Here is a 22410-nt window from a genome sequence, read left to right as displayed (position 1 = left end):
TATCAAATGACTTCTTTTAAAAAATATATCTTTCTTGGGACTTCCCTGGCGGTCCAGTGGTTAAGACTGGACCTTCCAACGCAGGGGGTGCAGGTTGGAGCCCCGGTCGTGGAGCTAAGATCCAACATGCCTCCCAGCCAAAAAAAAACATAAAACAGAAGCAATATTGTAACTAATTCAATAAAGACTTAAAAACTGGTCCACATCAAAAAAATCTTTAAAAAAAGAATCTTTCTTTTTTAAACCAATTTCATCCTAAAATAGGTATGGAAAAACAAGAATAGCCAGCAAAAGATCATCTATATGATCATTAAAAGACAGAAAATACTTTAGGGTAATTTAATACAAATGCACAAAACCCTTGCACTGAAATCCATAAAACATTTCTGAGTGAAATTAAAGACATGCATTCATGGAAAAAATATTCTATTAATGGACTATAATACTCATACTGTTAAGTTATTCCCCCCAAATTGATATACTCAATGCAATCCCAATGAAAATCTCCAGCAAGCTTTATTATGGAAATTGATAAGCTGATTCTAAAATTTATGCGGAACTGCAAAGGACATAGAATACTCAAAATGACCTTAGAAAAGGAAAGTAAATTTGGAGAAATTATTCTACATGCCTTCAAAGCTTATTGTAAAGCAAAGAAAATCAAGACAGTGTGACACTGGCAAAAGAACAAATAGATCAATGTTATAGAATAGAGTCAAGAAATAGACCCACGCATATCGGTCAAATTATTTTTGACAAAGTCATTAAATAGAGAAAGAAAAATCTTTTTGAAAAATGATACCAGAAGTATAATTTACATACAGTGAAATGCACAGATTTAAACTGCACAGTTCCACCAGTTTTAACAAATGTATATACAAATGCATTCTTACTCTTGTCAGTTCCCAGGGTAATGGCTTTAAACATATGAAAGAATGCTCAAACTCTCATAATAATAGAAATTCAAGTTAAAACTACATCAAAATATCATTTTTTTCACCTATCAGATTGGCAAGAACTCTGAAAGTCTGCCAACACATTCCACTGATGAAGCTGTGGGAAAGCAGGCACTCTCACACATGGCTTATATGAGCATAACTGGCACAGTCCTTATGGAGAGCTATCACGCTTCCACATGTGATAGTCTTTGACCCAGGAATTCTACTTTGGGTGATTTATCCCACAGACATACTTCCATATGTATGAAACAATATGTGTATACAGTTATTCTTTCCAGAATTGCTTGCAATAACAGGGCTTGAAACAACCCAAATTTCATCTGTATGGGACTGGTAACTAAATTATAGTAATCCATATGATGAAATATGGATAGCTATTTAAAAAAATAATAATATCAATGCACTGATTAGATCTCAATGCACTGATATAGAAAGGTCTCCAAGATATACTAAGTGAAAAAGAGTAAGACGCTGAGCAGTTAATGCAGCACGTTACCTTTTTTATTAAAAAGGAGAGGTAAAGTACTAAAAATCTATGTTACTTTGTGTTTGTGCATAATAAAATTCTGGAAGGTTACATAAACTAAGAACAGCAATTTCCTATGAGAGAGAACTGAACGGATGCGGGACAAATATGGGATGGGACTTTTTGCTATATACCATTTTATATTTCTGGTTTTTGAACCTTATGAATTTATTACTTAGCCACAAAAATTAAATTCAAAAGAACAGTTCTAAAATACTAGAAAATTATATTATGTAATCAGAAGGCCAGGTACTTGGAGTAAAAGAGTTCTAAGTTTCTTATATTGTTCAGGAAGACTTATCCGTGTACCAGTCACTGCTTGCCTGTACCTTCTACCTGCTTTCATGGATAACTGTGTGCCACTGGCTTAGTCCTGTTAACACAAGGAAAACGCTTTTTTAAAAAAAATTGAGATATAATTGACATATAACATTATATTAGTTTCAGGTGTACAATATAATGATTCGATACCTGTATATACTGCAAAATGATCACCAAATAAGTCCAGTCAACATCCATCACGATACAGTTACAAAATTTTTTTTTCTTATGGTGAGAACTTTTAAGTTCTACTCTCTTAGCAACTTCCAAATATACAATACAGTATTATTAACTGTAGTCCTCATGCTGTACATTATAGTCGCAGGACTTATTTATAACTGGAAGTTTGTACCTTTTGACCCCCTTAACCCATTCTGCCTACCCCAACCCCCACCTCTGGCAACCATCGATCTATTCTCTGTATCTGTGAGTTTGTTTGTTTGAGATTCCACATATGATTGATATCATACAATATTTGTCTTTCTGTCTTATTTCACTTAGTATAATGCCCTCGAGGTTCATCCATGTTGTCCCAAATGGCAGGATTTCCTTCTTTTTTTATGGCTGAATAATATTCATAAATATACAGCTGACTTATACAGCACATCTTCTTTATCCATTCACCAGTCAATGGACACTTAGGTTGTTTCCACATCTTGGCTACTGCAAATAATTCTTCAATGAACATAAGGATGCAAATATCTTTTCAAGTTAGTAATTCCATTTCCTTTGGATAAATACCCAGAGGTGGAACTACTGGATCATTTGGTAGTTCTATTTTTAATTTTTTGAGGAACGTCCATACTGTTTTCAATAATAGCTGTACCAATTTACATTCCCATGAACAGTGCAGCAGGGTTCCCTTTTCTCCATATCCTCACCAATACTAGTTACTTCTTGTCTTTTTGATAATAACCATTCTAACAGGTGTGAAGTGATATTTCATTGTGCTTTTGATTTGTAGTTCCCTAATGATAGTGATGTTGAGCACCTTTTCATGTACCTGTTGGCTTCTTGTATGTCTTCTTTGGAAAAATATCCATTCAGATCCTTTGCCCATTTAAAAACTGGATTGTTTTGTCTTTTGCTATTGAGTTGTATGAGTTGTTTATATATTTTGAATATTAAGCCCTTGTCAGATCTATGCTTTGCAAATATTTTCTCCCATTCAGTAGTTTGCCTTTTCATTTTGTTGATGGTTTCCTTTGTTGTGCAGAAGCTTTTTACTTTGATGTATTCATTTACCTTTGCTTTTGCTTTTGGTGTCAAATCCAAAAAATCATTGCCAAGATTGATGTCAAGGAGCTTACTGCCTATGTTTTCTTCCAGGAGTTTTAGAGTTTCAAGTCTTTAATCCATTTTGAGTTAATTTTTGTGTATGGTATAAGATAGTGGTCCAGTTTTGTTCTTTTGCAGGTGGATGTCCAGTTTTCCCAACTGGACATTTACTGAAGAGACTGTCCTTTCCTCATTGTATATTCTTGGCTCTCTGTCGTAAGTTAATTAGTCATATATGCATTATTTCTGGGCTCTCTATTCTGTTCCATTGATCTATGTGTCTGTTTTTATGCCAATACTGTACTTTTTTGATTACTATAGCTTTGAAATCAGCTTTTGATTAATATAGTTTGAAAACAGGAAGCATAATTACTCCAGTTTGTTCTTCTTTCTCAAGATTGCTTTGGTTATTTGGGCTTCTTATGTGGTTCCATACAGATTTTAGGATCATTTGTTCTACTTCTGTGAAAAATACCATTGGAATTTTGATAGAGACTGCATTGAATCGAATCTGTAGATTGCTTTGGGCAGTGTACATACACATTTTAACAATATTAATTCTTCCAATCCATGATCATGGAGTATTTTTCCATTTTTTATGTCTTCTAGATTGGTAGTTTATTAAAAACACTGAAAGGACTTCCCTGGTGGCACAGTGGTTAAGAATCTGCCTGCTAATGCAGGGGACACAGGTTGAATCCCTGGTCCGGGAAGATCCCACATGCCACGGTGCAAGTAAGCCCGCACGCCACAACTACAGAGCCTGTGCTCTAGAGCCCGCAAGCCACAACTACTGAAGCCTGCGTGCCTACAGCCTGTGCTCTGCAACGAGAAGCCACCGCAATGAGAAGCCCGTGTACCGCAATGAAGAGGAGCCCCCACTCACTGCAACTAGAGAAAGTCCGCGCGCAGCAACAAAGACCCAACACAGACAAAAATAAATTAATTAATTAAAAAATAAAAACACGGAACAAGCAATTACCATATGACTCAGCAATTGCACTCCTGGGCTTCTAACTCAGAGAGAAACTTATGTTCACATAATAACGTGTACGTGAATGTTCAGAGCAGCTTTATCCATAAAAGCCTCAAACTGGAAATAGCTCAGATGTCCTTTAATGGGTAAATGGTTAAACAAACTGTGGTATACTCATATCATGGTTTATTACTTAGCAATAATATGGAACAAATTATTGATAAAGGCAGCAATCTGGATGAATCTCCAAAGAATTATATTTAGTGAAAAAACCAATCTAAAAGGTTATATACTATATGATTCCAATTATATAACATTCTAGAGATATCAAAATTATAAAACAGAGAACAGATTAGTGGTTGCCAGGACTTAAGAGGGCTACAGGAAGGAAACAGATGTGGCTATAAAAGGACAACATAAGAGATCCTTGTGGTGCTGGAATTGTTTTTATTTTGACTGTATCAATGTCAAAATGATAGGAGACCCTTCCAAAATGGCAGAGCAAGGACCTTAGAAAACTGCTCCTTATAAAAGCAATGAAAGCACTGGCAAAGTTGCCAAAATCAACATTTTCTGAACTCTGAAAATTAACCAAAGGCTCAGAACAGTCTGAAGAGTATTTATTACAAAAAATGGCTGAATCTCAGTAAACAAAGAACTTTGTAGCATTTTAATTTGCCCTATTCACGTCTTCTCTCTCCTTCCATGGTGGCCTTGGAAACCAACAGCCCTGCAGACATGGCAGCCATGAAGACTAGCAGCCTAGCAGTCACTGGAGAGGTCAAAATAGGCTTGGAGCTTTTCAAAGGCTCCATCCCCAGATAACTGTCATTATTTGACCTGTCTGGCAGTTCCCTATAAACCACCACTCTCAGGGTTTGTGTTTATTTGAACTGACTCAGAGCTCATTCACTGTGAATACCCTTTTCCCTGGAGCATTTATTGAAAATAACCAGGGGCAATTGTTTAACATCACAGGTGACTTAGGCGATAACAACTGTGTGGGGCAAGGAAGAAGCTGACAAAAAGCTTAAAAGGAAAAACTTTGGAATAAGGTATCTATAGGAGCCTTTGAAAAGTTCCAACATATTCTTGGATATCTAGAAGACCACATGTATGTGCTGGGCCGTGTGCATGCCCAGGAAAGGTCTGAGAAGACCCTAATCTCACTCACTGCTGGGAGACCTTTAGGCTCTGCACAAGCAGGAAGTAAAGACTAAAGCAGAGTTGTCCACAGTGTGTTGGAGTCTTGAAGATATACCCTAACACCACACGCATGTGCATGCACACACACACACACACACACACACACACCTGGCAAAGGCCAGGAGACATTAATTCAAGGCATGCAAGGAGATAGCTGTCCATTCATTACCTGATCACTAAACTAACCAAGCAGAGACTATCAGTGCCACACATGACAAAGAATACAGACTTTACAGAATTAGTTCAGGAAAGTCACTAAAAAAACAGAAGCAGCAGCAGCAACCACAAACAGCAACCCCAATAAACCCTGGGAAGAGAGGGGAATGTGATATGCAGAGTTGCCACATTATATTATTTTAAGTGTCTAGTTTTCAAAAAACATATGAGACATACAAAGAAAGGGGAAAACAGGACATACACAAGGTGAGGGGGAAGAAGCAATGAATAGAAACTGTCTCTCAGAAAGCTCAGATGGACAGACTTCACCAGACAAAGAATTTAAATCATCTATTATAAATACCTTTAAAGAACTAAAGGAAATCATATCTAAAGAACTAAAGGAAAGTATGAGAATGTCTCACCAAATAGAGACTATCAGTAAAGAGAAAGAATTATAAAAAAGAACCAATATAAATACCAATATAAAAAGAGAACTTCAGGGGAATTCCCTGGCAATCCAATAGTTAGGAATTGGCGCCCTCACTGCTGTGGCCTGGGTTCGATCCCTGGTCGGGGAACTGGGATCCCGCATGCCGCGCAACGAGGCCAAAAAAAAAAAAAAAAAAGAACTTCAGTACAATAACTGAAATGAAAGTTTTTACTAGAGGACCATGGCTGTAGATTCCAGCTGGCAGAAGGAAGAATCAGAAAACTTGAAGACAGGTCAGTTGAGATTCTCCAGTCTGAGGAATAGAGAGAAAAAAAAGAATAAAGAAAAATGAACACAGCCAGAGCTTCAGATACCTGTGAAACACCATGAAGTGTACCAACATGTGCATAAGGAGGTCCCAGAAAGAGAGGAGAGAAGGGAACAAAAAAAAAATTTGGCCCAAAATGTCCCAAATTGGGTGAAAATCATGAATCTACACATTCAAGAAGCTCAACACACTCTAAGATAAACAGATCCATATCTAGACATATCAGAATCAAACTGTCAAAAGCCAAGGACAAAGAGAATATTGAAAGCAGCAAGACAGATATGATTCATCACATATAAGGGATCCTCAGTAAGATTAACAGCTGAATTCTCATCAATGTCAATATTCTGGATGTGATATTTTCTATAGTTTTGCAAGATATTACTATTGGAGGAAACTGGATAAAGTGTACATGGAATCCTTCTGTATGATTTCTTATAACTGCTTGTGAAACTAAAATTATCTCAAAATTAAAAATTTAACATACACACACTTCAAAACAACACTTGGATCCGAGATAAAATCATAAGAGAAGTGTAAAGATATTTATAATTGAGCAATAATGAAAATACTTGTATCAAGACTTGAGAAACATACAAACAAACAACAGTGGTAATTCGAGGTAAACTTATAGTCTTGAATGCTTATATTAGAAATGAAGAAAGTCTGAAAATTAAAAAAACTAGGCACCCAAACTTTTAGAAAAGTAACAGAATAAAGTGGAAGGAAGCAGATTAAAATGGTTAGAGCAACAATCAAAAAAATGGGGGGCTTCCCTGGTGGCGCAGTGGTTGAGAGTCCGCCTGCCAATGCAGGGGACATGGGTTCGTGCCCGGGTCCGGGAAAATCCCACATGCCACGGAGTGGCTGGGCCTGTAAGCCATGGCCGCTGAGGCTGTGCGTCCGGAGCCTGTGCTCTGCAACGGGAAAGGCCACAGCAGTGAGAGGCCCGCGTACCACAAAAAAAAAAAAAAAAAAAAAAAGACTAAGGATGATCAACAAAGCCAAAAGCTAGCTATCTGGGGTAAAAAAATTAATAAAATTGATTGGGGGTGGGGGTAAAGGGGAGAGAAAAGAAGAGAAGAAAAAAATATTAGTAATGCAAAGGGGAACATAACTATAGATGTAGCAGAGATTCAAAAGAAAACATTTTGCAAAACTCAGATGAACAAACCCTAGAAAAAATATTCCAACCTTCCAAGAAATAGTTCATTTCAATCATATACAAACTCTTCCATAAAACTGAAAAAGAGGAAATATTTCCAATTCATACTATGAGATTAATAAAACTTAATTCCCAAAGCTATCAAATTACAGTAATCTCACTTGTGAACCTAGATGCAAATATATTAAAGTATTAGCAAACCAAAGCAGTGATATATAAAAGAGGTAATAAATCATGACAAAGTCAGGCTAATTTCAGAGATACAAGAATGGTTTAATATTAGAGAACCAATTCTTCACATTAACAGTAAAGGAGAAAACCGATTATCATCTTAATAGATGCAGAAAGTGCATTTGATAAAATTCAACACTCATCATGATGAAACAACTTTTAGCAAAGTGAGAATAGAAATGATCTTTCTGAATCTGTTAAAGGGTATCTCACATAACACCGAAAGCAAACATCATTCTTAGTAGGGAAATGTCAGAAGCATTTCCTTATAACTGAGTAACAAGTCAGGGATGTCTATTGCCTCTATCTAACATTGTGCTGAAGGTCAGTAAGGGGGGGGGGAGGGAAGGAAGGAAGGAAGGAAGGAAGGAAGGAAAGAAGGAAGGAAGGAAGGAAGGGAGGAAGGAATGTTTGAAAAGGGAAGATCAAAACTATTATTTACAAATAATATAATTATCTATAGAGAAAACCCTTAAGAACCAACCAAATTATTCGAAATAATAAGTTTAGCAAGGTGGCTAAATATAAGATGAACAGGCAACAATAAACTGTATTTCCAATACTAGTAAGTAAAAGAAGAAATATTAAGTTTCTACTTACAGTATAGGCAGTGGTGGCAATGTCCTAGCTAGATTATATTTGATTTCTAGCTTGCTCCTCCAGTCTCCTTTCAATTCTGTCAGCCCCACTTCAACCCTTCCAATAAATTCTGTTTTTTCCTGAGACAGCTAGAATTGGGTTTTATTGCTTGCAAACATGCATCCTGTAATTACACTATTATTTTAATGGGTATTTGAAGTAAAATGTGTGTCTGGGGTCCTCAAAACCACCCCCAAATTCAGTGATTCAATAGGAAGAATCAGGATTCAGCATGCAGCTGTATGTATGGCTACAATTTATTATAGAGAAAGGATACAGAGCAAAATCAGTAAAATCAGCAAAGAGAAAAGGAAGGCACATGGGGTGGAGTCTGGAGGAAACCAGGACCAAGCTTCCAAGAGTCCTCTCTCACACAGGATGCACTTAATTCCCTCAACAATGAGTTGTAACAACACATGTCAAATGTTGTTTACCAGGGAAGCTCATTAGAGACTGTCCAGAGTTTTTACTGGGGGCTGGTTACAAAGGCACCCTCTGCCTGGTGGCATGTACTCCAGAAGGAAAGCAGCTGTCTAGCGTAAACCATATTGTTTGCACAAATAGTTTAAGCACAGTGAACCACTCTTATCAGTGAGGGTGGTGAGAACCTTCCTGAAATCCAGGAAGTTCCCAGATGCCACCCATGTAAGCAGGCATTTCAAAGGACAGCAGTCAGGCCTGCTATGTTAACTCTCTTCTGTATGATGCACACTCTTTCTGCCATACTGAATTGGAAAGCTAATTTATTACAGCCACTTTTCAATCCATTCACTTACTTTTGAAATTATATCATTTAATTTTAAGTATATTTCATATCAACGTCTACGAAATTACATAGTTTTTAAAAGTCAGGGCTTCCTGGTGGTGCAGTTGTTAAGAATCCACCTGCCAATGCAGGGGACATGGGTTTGAGCCCTGGTCCGGGAAGATCCCACATGCCGCAGAGCAACTAAGCCCATGTGCCACAACTACTGAGCCTGTGCTCTAGAGCCCGTGAGCCACAAATACTGAGCCTGCGTGCCACAACTACTGAAGCCCACACACCTAGAGCCCGTGCGCCGCAACAAGAGAAGCCACCGCAATGAGAAGCCTGTGCACCGCAACGAAGAGTAGCCCCCACTTGCTGCTACTAGAGAAAGGCCACGTGCAGAAACAAAGACCCAACGCAGCCAAAAATAAATAAATTAAATAAATAATAAATTTTTAAAAAAAGAAATAAAAACTCAAATAATTCTGAGGCTTAAAAATAAAACCAGAGATCTCTGCTTCACCCCAATTCCTGCTCTCCTAATCCATAAGCAATGCTTTCAAACTCTTTTGTAGTTTCTTCTAGTATTTATCTTTCATTTCTAAATAACTTGCATTTACTGTTACTTCTTGATTTTTCAACTTTACACATTATCTATTACCTTTCAACTATAGACAATGAGGATTTAACTTTCTTATATCTCCTACCACTCACCTCATATTCTCAAAAAAGTTTTATCATAATTTTTAGTTAAATCTCTATTCTGTTTTTCATTATGATTATATAAATGTTTGCAAATGAGTCACAGGCTTATAGAAATTATATTGTGAAATATATAGAAATTATATTTTTTTCACATGAGTTGTCTTTCCTGGAATTAATAATAGCCTGTTTAAAATTTTTAATTATCTATATACATATCATTAAATCCATCTCTAAACTCTCTATCAGTACTGAAAACCTCCTCTCATACAGTCAAATGTATATGGTAAATTATCCATTCCAGTTGTTTCTGGAGTCCTCCAACTCCAATGGTTGCACCCTAAGCCTGCCACACAACTCTTCCTGGGATTTCCCTTCATCATAACTGGGGATGCCTTTTGCTTCTTTCTTGTATTGGATCCCATTTCATGGACCCCGTGACTTCTATTTTTCTTGATTTTTTTCTCCATCATTTGGTGGAAAATGTCATCCAGTTGCTTCCTGAGAAAGAATAGATAAATGAGACCTTGCAAGTCGGAAAATGTCTTTATACTATTCCCACACTTGATACTTTGGCAAGGCATAGACTTGAATATTGAAAACAACATTCCCTCAGCATTTGATGGGATTATTCTGATGTCTTCTAACTTGGTATCATTCTGATTCGTAATCTTTTCTACGTGACCTGCTTTTTTCTCTCTAGAAGCTTTTAGGATCCTCCCTTTTTCTATCACTAGTGTTCTTAGATTAGATCTTTTTGCACTCATTGTACCAGGGCACTGGGGGAGTCTTTCATTCTGGAAACTCAAGACCTTCATTTCTGGGAAAATTTATCATTTCTCATTCTAGAATTACTATAGATGGGATGTTGAGTGTCCTGAACGGATCCTCAAGTTCTCTTTTCTCTTCTCTGTACTTTCCTATTTTCCCTCTACTCTCTGGGAGCCTTCAACTTCACCTTCCAAATCTTCCATTGTATCTTTTTAAAATCTTTCATACTTTCTTATTTTTAATTTTCAAGAGTTTTTAATCTTTTGACTGCGCCTTTTCATTCTCCCTCCTTCCCTCCCTCCCTTCTTTTCTAATATTATCACGTTCCCATTTCATGGATGCTACTCTTTGAGGCTGAGATTTTTGTCTGTTAAAACTTCTGTGGTTCTCTACATTAACTGTTTCCACTCTGTTCCTTTGTTTTGGGCTATGACGTTCGTGAGACTTTCCTCATATATCTCTTGGTTCTTGACTGTCTACTCAATTTTGAGTGAGGTAATAAAAAGTTGTTTAAAATTGTGTGTGTTGGGGCAAAGGGAGGGGGTATTTTGGTATCTGGTAGGCTTCAATATAAGGCAAAAGGTGGCAAACTGAAATTTTTTTGTTTTTACTGGGAATGTTCCTCCATAAATATTTGTAAATAGGACTTTACTTTCAGAGAGGAATCCTGGAATTCTCTAATATCCTTTAATCCACTGCTTCTCAAATTTTAACATGCAAAACATGCACTGGTGGTGCACTGATTGAGAATTCTCCTGCCAATGCAGGGGACACGGGTTCGATCCCTGGTCCGGGAAGATTCCACATGCCACAGAGCAACTAAGCCCATGTGCCACAACTACTGAGCCTGCACCTCTAGAGCCTGTGCTCCGCAACAAGAGAAGCCCCTGCTCGCCACAACTAGAGAAAGCTGGTGTGCAGCAACGAAGACCCAACGCAGCCAAAAATAAATAAATAAATAAAATAAATCTATTTTAAAAAAAGAGTTAATTATTTAAAAAAATAAATAAATCACCTGGGGGAATCTTGTTAAAATTCAGATTTTGGTTTGGCAGGTCTGGAGTGGGGCCTGAGAGTCAGCATTTCTAACCTCCTCCCAGGGCATGCCAATACTACTGGTTCTTGGACAACAATCTGAATAGCAAGATTCTAATATATTTGGCTCCTGGTGTTCTAAAATGTGAGGTGGAGGAAGAGGCTGGGCCACTGAGGATTTTGATATCAAGAAAACATTTTTTTCAATTCCCCACTTGAAAGGATAAGCTGGCTAAAAATATTTTCGTGGGATTTTTTCCTCAGCCCCCTTCTGGACCACCAGATCCCATCAATTTGTACCAGCTTCTCCCTTCCTCTTTATCAGCACTGAGAAGGGAAATGAGGTGGGGATGGAGTGTCTCACCATTCAGTATGTAGAGTTTCATTCTAATTGCCATTTTCAGAATGGCACTTGTCCCTGCCTTCATTGGTGCCTGCCTGGAATCTCCAAGTCCAGATCTCTTTAGTTCAATTTCTTAAGATGGCAAATCTCCAAGGAGTAGTGGGGAGATCTGATGGCATCTAACCACCCTTTTAACAGGTTTTTCAGCCAATCCTACTTTCAGGCCTACTCTCCAAGCCACTGCCACCCCCTCACCACCACCCCCTACCCCCCAGCACACACATTTCTTCAGAAGTACCTGCAGTCTCCTACTTCTAAGCCTTTCTAGTGGTCTAATATGAATCAGCTGATTTTTACCAGCTCTTCTTGCAGACTTTTAACTTTCTCTGATTTGTTCACCCATCTACTTCCATTCTCCAAAATTTTATTGACAGTTCTCAACTGCTGTTGTTTCTTCCCCCCATTCTCTGTTCTTGTGGATTTTATTATCTTGCAGGGTTTTTTTTTTAATCCTTTCTTAACATATTAAGTAAAGTTTGGGGAATAAGTACATGTGCTCAATCCACACATTTTAACCATCTATCGTTAAACTTTCCCAAAAATGTCCCTCTCATTGTACACTGTTCATTCTACCGTTTAGACTGTAGATTGAGTTTATATCTGCCATCATCTTATTGCTTATTTTTCTTCTTATTGCTTATTTGTGTTCCTTTTTCTTTGTCTTCTTTTTGATTGGTTGAATATTTATTATTTCTTTTTTCCTCTCTACTAGTTTGTGAGTTATATACTCTTTTTTTCATTCTTTTAATGATTAGTCTAAAAATTACAACAGGTATTCTTTTTTTAATCAACTTAATTGTGGTACAATTTATGTAAAATACATGACGGCTATCCCAGTATTTCGATAACTTCTGACAAATGTTTCTCTACCACCACAATCAACTTATGGAATGTTTCCATCACTCCCAAAAGTTCCCACATGCCCCTTTATAGTCAGTACTCTCCTCTACCTCCAGGCAGCCACCAATCTGCTTTCTGTTACTATAGATTAGTTTGCATTTTCAAGAATTTCAAATAAATGGAATCATACATTACAACAGGTATTCTTGACTAATCAAAGGCAAATATTAATTCTTGAGTTTTACCCTTTTCCCAGACAATGCAAGGACCTTAAAACACTTTAATCCTGGAATTGTCTAATATCCTCTAATCCACTGCTTCTCAACTTTAATATGCACATTGTATTAGTCAGGGTTCTGCAGAGAAACAGAATAAATAGATATAATAGGAATTGGTTCAAGCAATTATGGAGGCCAAGAAGTCCCATGATCTGTCATCTGCAAGCTGGAGAACCAGGATGGCTGCTGGTATAACTTAGCCAAGTCCAAAGGTGTGGGAGCCAGGACCAAGGGCAGGAGAAGGTAATGTCCCAGCTCAACCAGAGAGTGAATTCAACCTTCCTCTACCTTTTTGTCCTAGTCAGGCCCTCAACAGATTGGATGATGCCCATCCGCACTATTAGGGGTTATCTTCTTTACTCAGTCTACCGATTAAAATGCTAATCTCTTCCAGAAACACCTTCACAGACACTCAGTAATAATGTTTTACCAGCTATCCCTTAGCCCAGTCAACTTCACACATAAAATTAACCATCACACATATGAATCACCTAGGGTGATTTTGTTAAAATGCAGGTTCTGGTTTGGTAGATGCTATTTTTATTATTTTTTAGGTGCTATTATTTTTGTTCATTTTCTCTCTTTAGTAAAATTATACCAAGTAGGTGGCTACTTGCAGGGTCAGTTCTTTTGTTAAAATATGGAAATAACATATTTTATGGTGTCCTGACTTCACGCATGATTAAAAGTTTAGGACTTAACAGAAATGCTAATTAAAGGCTGAAATGAAAGGACATTAAATCAGGTTGAACAATTTACACTTGCCACATGCTATTTACTTTTAGGTTTGTGGTTTAACATTTCACTAAGAATATGGTAAAATGTTCTAGCCAGAATTCAAGTCCAAAGAGGATAATGTAAGCCATACTAGGTGGATAATTTAAAACATACTGTACCATACTCTCTTGCCTGACTGGATCTTCAAGCATGAATTATTCAAGCCATTTCCGTGTTCTAAAAATCATGAGGCACTACCGCCCCTTCACATCCAGTTCCCTATAAAACAGACTCCATGCTCGGACTTTATCTTTCCAGTCTTTTCTCTCACATCTCCCATTTTTGGTCAAACGGGATAACCCACTGTCCCCTGAATCAATATTATGGTGTCCCACCTTTCTCTGCTCATGGTGCTCAGCCTGGACCACACTCCCCCATCCTCCTAGTTAACACTCAACCCAAGCTTTAAGGTGGAGCTCAATTGGCACCTTCTTCATGGAGCCTTCCCCTCTTCTCTTTCATCTCTAACTCTCATGCCACTCTGCTTGCATCTCTCTTGAGGTGCTTATATGCCATTGCATGTTCTGGTTACTAATATACTTGCTTTATTCCTGTGATTAGATTTTAAGTGACTTCAAGTGTGACAGCATAGCCTTTTCACCTTTGTGGTCTTCACAGGCATAAAATACAACCTTACCTGCAGCTCACAGATAATTGTTGAATGAATATGTATTTTAGTGTGACTAAAAGGGGCTCCAGAGAACTTGGGCTGACTTATCATTTCCTCAATCCTCAGGCCCTCAGACCCAAAAGGAGCTCCAGAGTAACCCTTTGCCACCTCTTAATTTGCAATGACCATACTAGCATGGTCAAAACCTCCTAAGTTTGAGCTTAGATTCATCTTTGCTTTTCTCTTTTGTTCCTATGTCCAATCACTCATAAAACTGTTGATCTGTCTTCTGATTTCTGATTTGACCCTTCCTTTCCTTTTTCTCTACAGTCTCTTCCACCATTCTGGTTAATGTCCTTTTATTTTCACAACAAATACTATAAATTCTTCCTGGTTTACCTAATACTGTTCCTGCTCTAGTTTATCCTATGCATAATGGGGACCATAATAATAATTTCACAGAGCTACAAATTGATAAATGAGATATAGCATGCATATTGGACCTACTTTGTACAAGTGCCCACTATATCTTTGGAGAATCATCTCCTGCCCGTGTCCTCTGGTTCTGGTAGTGAACAATGACCACACCTCATTAGAGTATCATGTCTTTCTGGCCACAGCTATTAGTTCAGGATGGCTGAGAGACTGCAAGAAACTATGTCCTGATGATGTAATCTGAATCTCTTGACTTGACCTTACCTAAAACCAGATGCACCCCTGGACCTTCTGGTTATGAGAATCAATAGATTTCCTTTATTAATTAAACTAGCTTGTTTTCTAAGTGCAACAAAGATTTTTAATAAATACAGTAGGTAAAGCACTGAGCACAGTACCTTGTAAATAAGTGTTAGGTATTATTTTTATTATCCCTATACCCTTGCCATATCCAATTCAACTTTTTCTTTCTTAACAACTTCCCATACAGACCAGCTAGGGTAATTTCCTTATTATTCCCTGCATGTTTTCCCTTTGCCTGGGCTGCCCTGTCACCAACCTAATAATGTCATTCCACACTCTTTTCGCCAATTCACATCCATCACTATTTAGAACCAGGCTAAAAGAAGTCTCCTATCCTCCATTTGAATAGCGGTGGCTCTACACTGTTCACTGCCTTATCGGATTTCTCCTACATGTATTTTCTAGTTATTTCTAGCTTTCTTCTTGATTGTACACTACTCAAGGCAAAGAAAAATATATTCTACATTTACATATGATCACTGTGCCCTACGTTGAGATTTTGTCATTATTTTCCAAAGCAACTTGAACAGTGTTGGACACACAGATGTTCGATAAATGTCTGTTACAGGAATAAATGAATGCAATTAAATTTAGAGGGTGTGGTATTCGATTTAAAGCCTGTTGTTGGCATAAATTTTTTCCTTTTTCTAAGCAAACTATATTCTTACAGCATTTTCATTACAGCATAAAAATATCACAATGATTTCAAACTCCCATATTCTTCCTATGTATGGTTTAGAACTCTTTTATCCAAAGTCTAAGGAAGGAATATTCTACTAAAAATAATTCAACAGGGCTTCCCTGGTGGCTCAGTGGTTGAGAGTCTGCCTGCCGATGCAGGGGACATGGGTTCGTGCCCCGGGGTCCGGGAAGATCCCACATGCCGCCGAGCGACTGGGCCCGTGAGCCATGGCTGCTGAGCCTGCGTGTCCGGAGCCTGTGCTCCGCAACAGGAGAGGCCACAGCAGTGAGAGGCCCGCGTACAGCAGGGGAAAAAAAAAAAAATTCAACAATTACTCAAAGTCTATTTCCTTTTCATTACACATATTTTTATTAATCCAGTGGGTATTGCATCTGACCCTTCAGAGGTTTCTTGCTTTGGTAAACTAATGATAACAGTAAATTGTTGACAAAGATATCCTGAGATGCTGAAAAAAAAATTGAGGGGGAAACTTTTTGTACTCATGTTTCCTTTTCTGGGTTTAAGTAGTAAAATAGTCTCCTACTCCAAATTAAGTTAGTGTCTACTTAGAAATGGAGGATTTTAAAAACGACTATTGGGAATCAAAGGTCTGTGCCTCTGTCTGTTGAACTGAATTGCTATATGGTTTAATGGAAAGGCCAAGGGCTGGTGAATTTAAACTATTTAAAATAGCTAAAGATTAAAGTGAATTAAATTTAGTGCCTCTGGGATTTTTGATACATGTTCCAAATTTGTTTTTTAAAAAATAAATAAATTTATTTACTTTTGGCTGCGTTGGGTCTTCGTTGCTGTGCACGGGCCTTCTCTAGTTGTGGCGCACGGGCCTTCCCTAGTTGTGGCGAGCTGGGGCTACTCTGTTGTGGTGCATGAGCTTCTCGTTGCAGTGGCTTCTCTTGTGGCAGAGCACGGGCTCTAGGCGCACAGGCTTCAGCAGTTGTAGCACGCGGGCTCAGTAGTTGTGGCTCGCGGGCTCTGGAGCGCATGCTCAGTAGTTGTGGTGCACGAGCTTAGCTACTCCGCAGCATGTGGGATCTTCCCGGACCAGGGCTTGAACGTGGTCCCCTGCATTGGTAGGCAGATTCTTAACCACTGCACCACCAGGGAAGCCCTCAAATTTGTTTTTAATGACATAATTGTCCCATGTTACATTTAAGATTACATCATAGTAAACTGGCTATGTGTGCAGTTATACAAACAGAAACCAATTCCAAATATCAAAAATAGAAGCGAGGACAACTGTAAAGTTACCATTAAGAAAGTGGAAGTTGAAAATGGAAGAAAAACATTTAGGCTGAATAAGGTCTTCTATGAAAGCTTTGAATAGAAAAACCTGGAAATCATATGTATCAGGTTAACAATGCATTTTCAACAGCATTTAAATAATTATTTTACTTACTGTTACAAATGGAAACCAATACCTTTCCTCAAAGTATTTATTCTTTAACTTTAGTGGAAAAAGCTCCCAATCCCACAAATGGGAATTGTACTAAATAAATTTTGAGAACATCCCTCAAGAAATAAAAGTTACTAGTTATATGTAGAAATGGTTATATTTCACATTTTAAAAGAACAAGAAATGAAATTCAGTGTTCTTGTTTCTATTAGTCTTCTTTTTTTTTTTTTTCTTTAACTAAAAGTAATTGTAATATTCTCTTGCCTCTGGAGCTTTCCCTTCCACAATTAATCATCTTTTCTTCTACACCTTCCCTCCAAATGATTATTCTCCCTAGCCTTTTGACGTTAATTCATACTATTTCACCTTCACAGCTTTCAAAACAATGCCCTGTCCTTGCTTAGCTTCACAAGCCAGTCCTTTTTTCTTAAAAAAAAATTGGTTAATGAAGTATTTTTGCTATCGTTTTGCCAGAAGGTGCTACCATGTAATCAGGAAAACATCTTTGTCATACAAATTAGCTTCCTTACTTTTATCAAACTTTCAAATCCAAAACACAATATGTTTAAATTTCTTAGGATAATGAACATCTATACTTCAAAAGTAGCAGTTCGTTAAGTTTAAGCATTTGGAAGACCTGGATCCTAAGCCTTTATCCTTCATCCTCTGACTTTACAATCTCTGTCATTAATGATCAGAACCAAGCAAGAAATTGTGAGTCTTACCAAGCTACACCACCAGCGCGGGGAGAGGAAACGCTTTCAAAACATGTCATTCATGTTCACATTTAAAGGCAGTCTATCCATACATCCTTTATAAACATCGTTAAATACTGGTGCTTAAGACTTCAGTCATATGAGGTAAGCTTTCCAATTTATAGGCAAAAGAGGGGTGACAAAGGAGCCCTTTTCTCTTCTTAAATTCATTTACCAAAGCAAAAGCCAGGCTGATTATTTCTTAAAGTCTTAAGTTGCCATTTGTCAAACATCTATTATAAAGCGGCTTTTGCATTAAATTAACCGACTCCTAGCCAAATAAGGTTTAAGGAGACAGTGTTTCCCATGTCTATGGTGACAAGCGAGTTACCAGACGTCGTTAAGTAGACCGTCAAACTTTTGTTTACTCTTTTATGTTTACTCTTTTTAAACACAGAAGGGAGAGGATGGCACACAACGAAAAGTCAAGTCTGTTTCTTTAGAAAGATGTCTCGTGGGGAATGAGGCTCACCTTTACACAACAGAGGCAGGTCTTCCCCGGCTGTCCTCACTGAGGAAGGGTATGGACATCGATAGACCTTTGTCCTCCGGACTGGAGCACGGGGGGAAGGGGGCGACTTTCTGGGAGTACTGCAGGCACCTGCACCCCAAGAAACTACAGAACGGTTTTGTCTTCAATGACTGCTCTTGACTTAGCCTTTGGAGGGACCCTCTAGCTCAGGGAGGGGGGTTGTTGCTCCAAACCTTAGCCACCTCCCCCGCAGGGCTGGGGGAGGGGATGAATAACCACTCTAAGGAGTTAGGGACCCCGTCTTTCCCAGCTGGACCCGAACGCCCCCCAGCTCTCTAGTCGGACTCTCCCCGTGGCGAGCCAGGTCGGCGTGAGCCGGGGCCGCGGCGGGCGCAGATCCCGCCTTTGCTCCGCGCCCCTGCCGTGTCCGCACCGCCACCGTGAGGCCGAGCAGGGGACAGTGCCCTGTGGCGGCAGCGGCTCCGCGCTCCTCTCCGCGCCGCCCCGGCCGCCGCCGCGCCGGGCACGGGCGGGGGAATTTTTTTCTTGTTTCCCCTCTCTTTCGCGCTCTCGCTCCTGTTCAGCGGGAGAGCCCGCGGAGCCAGAGAGGGAGCGAGGGAAGGGGTGGAGGTGGCGGGGGGAGGGGGGGAGGCCGGAGGGGCGGATCCTGCCTGGGGGCTGATCCCTCCCTCCCCTCGGCCGGGCTCCGTGGCGGCAGCGGCGGCGGCGGCGGCGGTTCCATTCCCCCTCCTCCCCCGGGAGCGGCGGCGGCCGGGCCGGGGCCCCAGCGCGGGCCGGGAGGGGGCACGGCGGTGGCCACGGAGGTCAGCGCGGGAGGAGGCCGCGCTCCGCTCCCCGGGCCGCGCCGATCTGCTAGGCGGCCGGCCCGCCCGCGCCCAGGAGCCCCGAACGGTGGGGACGGGCCGGCTGCTGAGGTAATGGGGGCGGCAGCGGGGCCGGACGGAACGGGGGCGGGAGCAGCGGGGCCTACGGGGACCAGGGACTGCGCGGGATGGGGGAGGGAAGCGAGGGGCTTCCCGAGCGGGGCGGGGGCGGCGCGAAAGCTCTTTCCTGGAGCCAGGGTGGCAGCGGAGAAGGAAAAGGCGGGTGAGGGGGGGAGCTGAAAAGCAAGGACCCCCTCCCGCAGCCGCCATCTTGTTCCCCCCCTGGCCCTGGAAGCCGAGCCGCCGAGCCCCGCCCCCGCCACGCTCTCCAATTGGTCAGGTCAGAGGAGAGTTCCACCCCCTGAGCGTCCCTTGGCCCCCGGTTCCTCCAGACGGGCAGGTGAGGCGGCCAATGGGCGCTTGCCTCTGTGCCCCGCTTGTTCGCAGGCGCTAGCTTTCTCTGTCTGAGGGTCGGGCTCCGCGTCTGTCTCAGGCACGCTCGCTCCCTCCCCTCTGGTGAGGAGATGTTATTTCCCTCCTTTCCTCTCCGAAGGGTCAGGATTCTTCTGGAAGAGGTGCCCCTTTAAAGGGGCGGGAGTCTTGGCTGGGGTCCTTATTTGTCTCATGAGTATCTCGTGTGGGGTGTAGGAGGAACAGTTTTAATTGCAGAAACTCCTTATTCTTCGCGGACCTGGGTGGGGTGGGCGAGTGGGGGCTCAGGGGATGCCGGGTAGACCTCTGGGGGTGTTGGAGGTATTTGGAGCTGTGTATGTGGGAAGGGCTGTGTGGGATGAGAAACTCCCGCCAAAAAACTAGACTGTAAGCTCCTTGAGGGCGAAACTCATTTCGTTTTTCCTCAGCAGCAGCCCTTCCCCCTCTGGAGTTGGCCCTCCAGTGTCTAGAGGCTTGGGTAGGACAACAGAGGTCTCTGTAGATACTTGCTGCTTGATTGAGAGATACTCTAGGAGGTAGCGGGTAGGGAGGAGGAATATATCCTGGCTTTGACAAAGGAGGAGCTACATCCCCTTTCTGAAGCATTTCAAGTTACTGTTGAGATAGATTTTCACACCTCTGCAAGGGTCTGCATGCCCTTGACAGGGTGGGGATAATAAAGCAGGTCTGTTGGCCCGGGCCGCCCCCAGGGAGTTGGCATTTGTCAGGCATGTAGTGGCCAAGGGTCTCTGGAACCTGGACAGAATTTCTGCGAATGATTCTCTTTCCTTTGGTTCCAAATAGGGTTTGTGCCTGCCTGGCACTGTGCCTCAGCCAAGTTGTTTTTTGTTTGTTTCTTTCAGTCAGACTTTGGGATTGGAAGGCTTTTAAAATAAGGATGTTAAGAATACCTTATTACCAAATAGCAACCCTTAAGAAATAAATTTTATTAATTTCATTTTACTGATGGAGTGTGCGGGCACAGAACGTTTCAGTGACTTTCTCCGGGTCACACAGGGCCAAGATTAGTACCTGGATTGCCTCAGAGCCTCTTTTCGTACCAGACCATGGCATCTCTGTGGTGTTCTTATGTCCTAGTGAGATGGCTTGAGCAGATCAGAAGATCTGGGTTTGAATTGTAGCTCTGTCACTTACCAGCTTTAGGGGGAGTGACACCTTTCTGAGCTTCTGTGTCTTCATCTGTAAAATGGAGATGAGGATATCTATTCTCCCTTCCAAGGTAGTTGTGAAAAATATTAAAAGTAAAAGGGCTTTGTAGTTTGTGAAAGTGTGCTACATTATCATCACCATCTCCACTTTATAAAGATGGTAGATCCTGCAAGCAAGGTGACAAATTCTGTTTTTCTCCTTGAAATCGTCTCCCTGTTCATACCCTTCCAAGTCTCTGCCCGCACCTCAGGGCACCATATCTCCAAAGGTCTTTCTTAGTATTGATGGCCTCAGTAACTGTGACCACAGCTCCTTGTGAGCTTGTCATAATTCCCTCCATCCCAGTGAACACTGGGAAAAATTTAGAGCTTTCTCTTTGTTGCACAAGGGTGGACTGGATGTATTTTGGGAGAGAGGGGCTTTTGAAGTAATAGATGCATTGAGAGTTTACCCCAGATATTGCCCCAGTTACCTTGGCCTTAGGTCCAGTGAGGGTCCCAAATAGGCCACTTGGGACCACACCCAGAGCTTCCAGGGTTTCTGCTTAGAGATGTACTAGCCAATGCATCCTGAATGCTGCCTTTTGCAGAGAATACCCTGCACATTGTAGTTTGAAGTCCTTAGACCACATGCGATAGACATTTCAGGTGCCTTACCCCTTCACCCCTGGGCATGGTCGGGGATAGTGTTTCTGATCATGGATCATGGTAAGATGGGTTGGGAGAGGGCTCTAGACCTGTGGATTTTTGATCCCCCATGGGGCCACAGGTCATGTGTAGAGCTTGTAAGTGGATGCTGTTCTTGTTTACTCCTTTCCTAAGCCTTAACCACCACCCCCTTTTCCATAGTTAGCTGTCCCACAGCCTTATATACCTCATTAGAACATTAGCTCTCTCCCCATGTTGCATTGATCTGTAGTGATCTGTTGTGTTTACTTTTCTGTCCCTTCAATCAGACAGCGCTCCTTGAGGGCAGGGATCCATGAGTGTTTGATTTCTCATTTCATTCAGCTAACACTTATAGAATGCTTACTTAGGAGTCAGGCACCGTTCCAGGTGCTGGAGATACAGCAGTGAACAAGACAGGCAAAAATCCCTCCCCTCATGGGCCTTACATTCTAGAGGAAGGAAACAAATATACATGATAAATATATAAATTACATAGCACAGTAAAAATTGGTGAGTGTTATAGTGAAATATAAAGCAGGATGAAAGATTGCTGGTGGGGGAAAGGGATTTGCAATTTTGGATAGAATGGTCATAGGTCTCACTGAGAAACACTGTTTATGGAAAGACTTGGAGGAGGTGAAAGAGCAAGCCATGTGGATACCTGAGGGGCAGGATGTTCAGACAGAGGGAATAGCCAGTTTGCTCAGTGGCCACTTGATCAGATGGAAGGGTAAATGAATGCATGCATGCCTGAACGTCTGGCTCACAGTCTCCTGGCCTCCTCTTTAGGCCTGTCTCGTTGGTTCCCGGGTG

General features: G+C 40.9%; 1 protein-coding gene across 4 annotated transcripts in view; it reads right to left on the bottom strand.

The window, feature by feature from the left end:
- LOC111178739 (uncharacterized) overlaps positions 1-22397 on the bottom strand; it is a 42912-nt gene extending 20515 nt beyond the window's left edge. Inside the window, exons 1-3 of one of the 4 annotated variants that reach the window (XM_089918853.1) lie at positions 18444-22397; positions 16587-16885; positions 7912-10169 (exon numbers count right to left, since the gene is read on the bottom strand). In XM_089918853.1, the coding sequence (XP_089774979.1) occupies positions 18779-19597 (819 nt within the window). In that variant the 5' untranslated portion in view covers positions 19598-22397 and the 3' untranslated portion in view covers positions 7912-10169; positions 16587-16885; positions 18444-18778. Of the gene's footprint in view, positions 1-7911; positions 10170-16586 lie in introns of those variants that run through there. The other 3 variants (XM_089918852.1, XM_030759357.2, XM_089918854.1) reach the window with 3 other exon arrangements.
- Positions 22398-22410: the final 13 nt, after the last annotated feature.

The sequence above is a fragment of the Delphinapterus leucas genome, chromosome 10, assembly GCF_059928025.1.
Source record: "Delphinapterus leucas isolate spDelLeu-1000000601 "Yukka" chromosome 10, BTC_Dleu_Yukka2, whole genome shotgun sequence".
In the NCBI taxonomy this organism is placed as follows: domain Eukaryota; kingdom Metazoa; phylum Chordata; class Mammalia; order Artiodactyla; family Monodontidae; genus Delphinapterus; species Delphinapterus leucas.
The sequence above is the reverse complement of the archived record's forward strand: the minus strand, read 5'-3'. Positions and strand labels throughout refer to the sequence as shown.